A 4,595-nucleotide genomic window follows, 5' to 3' on the forward strand; every position below is an offset into this window, starting at 1 on the left:
TCAATGGAGCTGTAACCGCATAACAGTAGTGGTGCCCTACCGATAAAACGATGCAAAGGCTTCATGACCGCCAGGAGGATCCCATCATCAGCAGAGGACAAGCAGGACTTGAGGAAGGATCCTTGGATGAGAATTTGGTAGGTGGCTCTACGAAGGATGCCAAACTGCCTCCCGCAGAGGAAGGCAGTGCTGACTTAGCAACTCTGTCTACAAGAGTGCCGACGCCTCCATCCGTGTCGTTCTCGACGATCTCCTCTTTGGTCTGCTCCGCCAAGTCGCATAGCCACTGGATGACCCTTTTGCTCACGACTCGACGGCATCGCTTGAGAGATGGACCCAGTAGGGGAGGGTATCTGACTCGATTGCCTCCAAATCTTCGACTATAAAGCCTCTATTCTCATAGTCTAGCATACGCCTCCGAAGGTCCCACCTCATGGTCTGACGATCAGCATCCTCACAGCTCTCGACCGCGGCCTCTGCGATGCACCTCAAGTGTTGACAGCTCGCGCCGAACATCATAGCGCATTCGAACACCAATAGTAAGGCATCGGGGCATAGGTCTAATGAGACCGTTCTTATAAGATGAACAATGAACAGCCTCCTGTCCTCAAGCCAGGATGAATCTTCGTTTTTTCCGCACCTCATCGCAGCGTGGTAGATTGTGTGAAGACTGTGCGCTACCCAGCGACTCTTTCGACAGCTTTCTGTGTCCATCAAGGATTCCAGAGCTAACTTCTCGAGAGTTCGGAAAGCGCACTGAGTGCTCTCCAGTGGCAGCATCTTATCGAGGATCTCAATGAGAATCTTCAGAGTGCGCTCGGACGTTGTAGAACAGTCGAATAGCCGAGCAAAGATGCTCCACCAGAGCGCTTCGTTTCTCTCACCCGATTCGAACGAGGTGGCAAGGAGGTCCACGACGGCGGCTACATAACCAACGTCGTGTCGTACACATATTTCATGAGCTTCTCCTGTAGGGCTCTTCCTCGTGATGAAGGAGACGAGCGGGGCGCTGGTCAGTTCTCGAGAGGCGACCATTGAGGCTGCGACCAGACACCTCCTGGCGAACCACAGACGATGGGCACTGTAGACCTCCATCAGTTCCACCAGGTTACACTCGGCATCGTGCAAGTCTCCACACGGTAGGACGGGTGGGAACTCGCCGAGCCACTCCTGACCAGCCACCTCCTTGTCGACTTGTAGGTTGAGCTCTGCCACTAGAGGCCCCTCAAGGCCTTCGCAACGATGACCTCCTTGAGCCCTTGCTAGAGTTACCTCGCTCGAGAGACCAACCACTTGAGCAAGAGGATTCTCAGGGCAAACTAGGTCCCTCCAGCCATCACAAGAGTAGCCGAGGGCCGACAGTTGGGCGACAGCAGTGGTGTAGGGGCCTCTGTGATTCTCCCCGCCTGGGCCCTCGAGGATCTTCCGCATTCGCTCGATCACCACCGAAGCTCGCTGTGGCTGGTGGGGAAATCTTAGGACAGTGCACAAGGCCAGACAAGGTAGCGTCTCTGCTGGGAGGACCAGCACCAAGGAGTCCCATTTCTCCGTAGAGTTACAGTCACAGCAGTCCACAAGGCGAGGAGCGATCCTCTCTACGGTCGCTGTAGGCAGACCCGGTCGCATTAGAGCTTGCGCGAGAGCGTCGAACATGAGCGGACAGGAGATCTCGCCGGATTTGATGATGGGATCGAGGACAAGATGTCCATCAGCCTTCACAGCTACGGTTGATAGGAAGTTTCTCACTCGAGGCGCCTCCATCTTCCCTAATTGCCGACTCAGATTTGTCCCCAGCCACTTCTTGAAGTGCGCGTCCCGGTTCGGAAAGATGGCGTACCAATGGATAGTTCGTTTGAGCGCAATACTATGTAGACTTCGAGCCATTCGAACGACCGTTTCCGCGCAAGTCTTCATCACCATCGAATCATCAAGGCCGACCAGAGCTTCAAGAACGTGTATCCCAGAGACAGCGCGGAATGCTCGCAGCTGACGTACTATCACTGCTCTGGATTTTGCTACAAAACTGAGAAGCTCCACGGCTCGGTCGGCCGAGCTGTATTTTTCGATTAGATGCTGGACGAAAACCCATCGAACTCGCATAGTGAGCGCGGGATTCACCACGACTTTCACGGCCAAATCGGTGTCCTCCAGTTCGAATATCGAGTTGACCAATTTACTTATCATTTCATTTCCACTCGCAGATGAGAGGAAGCCATCACTGCTGATAACTGCTTTAGCAAAATCAGCGTCCCATGGGCCGGCAGATATCTCCTTGACGATTTCGTTTGCCGCTTCCTCACTGGTCAAACCAGATTTGAGTTTCTTCGCCCCCTTTCCCCGGAGCACCTTCACAGTTGCACCCAGAATGGGGGCGTTGAGCTTTCGGTCGACGATTTCCGCATCTGTTGCGAGTACGACCAAGTCTTCAATGTCAAGTCGTGGGATAGCATGAGCAGCGATCGCGGTGATGACCCCTTCCCGTAGGTCGGAGGGATGTTCTATACAGGTTTGAATGACCACTTTCAAGGTTCCTATCGGCAAACAAACACTGATGGCTGTCGCGATCTCTACTGTGGCCTCAGTGAGAACACTAGATGCTATTTCATCATCAGTCGATATGCATCGCAGTTGCTGTACCGCTCGGACCACGCCTTTGGAAGGACGAGAGACGTTTGGACACGTTCGTATGGCCCTTTCGAGATTCCAAAAGGACATTCGATGTGATAAGAGGATCTTCGAGGGAAACGGAGAGTTTCATCGCGCTTGTTCGAACAGCAGCTTATGCTCAATCTAGATGCGTTTCTCAACTGCAAACTTCCCGTGTTATTCACGATATATCTCCATGGAGGGGCGTCGTATATTTCTGGCTTTTCTGTAGATATAAACTCTCGATAGAGGTAATGCTGGTACTTTTATATAACGATTTCCGAAACTCAGACTCAGCAGATCATCTTGATTCCTCCCATCCCAACGACTCGAATACCAATTTTTGACAATTTTCAATCTGTCGAAATTTTCGGGCGTTCACCGTAAGAGTTGCAGTAAACGCCCGAACATTTCCAACGCCTATGGAATACCACGAAGTGGATATCAACTTTGACGTTTAACAAAAAAAATTCGAAATAATCGAAATTGCGAAATTTCATCCCGAGTTCTTCAACTCTGACTATGATCTTCTATCACTAGTAGATAAGCACACCATCACTAAGATGAAGTTTCACGACCCTAGTGATATGAAAAACACTAGTGAAAAATATATTTCACGACTACTGCATATCGCGTTTTTCACCGAGTTTTACGACGCCACTTCACGTAAAACGCCAATGAGCCATCAGCTAAAACAAAATATTCAGTTTTTCCGATAGATCTCCCTAATACCCGAAAATCAGTGGATTCCACTTCCCGAGGTAGAACCCGAAGAACTCTTTTCACTGACTTTTTCCATGAAAATTGTCAACGCAAATTCCCACGTGGAGAGGTCGTATGGAAAATATGACTACAACACCAGCACCCTCATCTTCGGCATTTCTGGATACCATAATAACGTATATCGGTGATGGTGATGTCTCAGGCGTATCATCTATACGACCTATGAAGGGGAGAGAAGGCTGAGTGAATACCCTACGACGAGTAGTATATATCAACTTCAGAATCTTAGAGGACTTTTACGACCTAGGAAGTGTCTTTCAGTCAGCGACCATAGCTCTTTCAAATCCTCCATAAACCGGCATACCTCCTTTCCCTAGACGCCGACGATCTCCGTCTCCTATAACGACCACCCGACCTCGAACGTGACGACGATACTCTACGACTACGACGATGCCTCTCGGGTTGGGTATCCTCATCATCGCGAGAAGGCCTTCGAGATGATCTCCTCCGTGTGTCGGAACGCGAACGGCTGCGACGACGGCGACTGCGTGAACTCGACCGCTCTGGCGATCTGTCGTCATCTAACAAAAACACTGTCACTTATCCTTTCTTCGGTTAGAGCTAGCATCCCCAGAATGCCATGTTATATTCAATGAACAACTTAATTATCGATGATACAAGACCACTATACTCCACAGAATGCTGATACAATAGGCGCCCACCCAGAGGTGTCACTGAATTTCAACATATTCTCAGAATGTACGACACTTCATGAACCAAGGTTCAAAAGACTGCTTGGGAATTTTTCCACCCGCAACAGAACAACCCCTACCATAGCCTCACCTCGAGATCGCTTCTTATCACTTCTACTAGGTTCTCTCTCATCCCGCATCTCCTCATCCTTTTTTGGATTCCCTTCTACTTCCTCGCCGTTTTTCCTTTCCTTACCTGCGGCCTCGTCATCGTTCTTCTCCTTACCATCATCGACTTCGGCATCTCCCGCAGAGGCGACAGTCGGCGCAGCAAACTCCGCGAAACTGTAGGGAATCGATGCTATCTTCTGTTCTATCTGACAACAACAAGGAGATGAAAAACAATTCCCTGCTTGAGAATTTCCGAACAAGGCAGGTCTTCGTAACGATCGCGGGTTCGATTCTCGGGCCATGCTTTTTTCGAGCATTTTCTCTTCATCTATCGCAAGGACGCACAGCAGCGTCGACACGGCA

At 50.2% G+C, this 4,595-nt stretch overlaps 1 protein-coding gene across 1 annotated transcript in view; it reads right to left on the minus strand.

Annotated features, from left to right (window-relative positions):
- Positions 1 to 4,595, minus strand: part of Pmar_PMAR002616 (hypothetical protein) — a gene marked incomplete at both ends in the record, with an annotated part of 5,842 nt that continues 1,247 nt past the window's right edge. Inside the window, 5 exons of the mRNA XM_002768858.1 lie at positions 1 to 36; positions 212 to 353; positions 431 to 560; positions 885 to 2,531; positions 4,213 to 4,438. Coding sequence (XP_002768904.1) covers positions 1 to 36; positions 212 to 353; positions 431 to 560; positions 885 to 2,531; positions 4,213 to 4,438 — 2,181 coding nt within the window. The remainder of the gene's footprint in view (positions 37 to 211; positions 354 to 430; positions 561 to 884; positions 2,532 to 4,212; positions 4,439 to 4,595) is intronic.

Source organism: Perkinsus marinus (genome assembly GCF_000006405.1).
Source record: "Perkinsus marinus ATCC 50983 genomic scaffold scf_1104296966988, whole genome shotgun sequence".
NCBI classification, from domain to species: Eukaryota; Perkinsozoa; order Perkinsida; family Perkinsidae; genus Perkinsus; species Perkinsus marinus.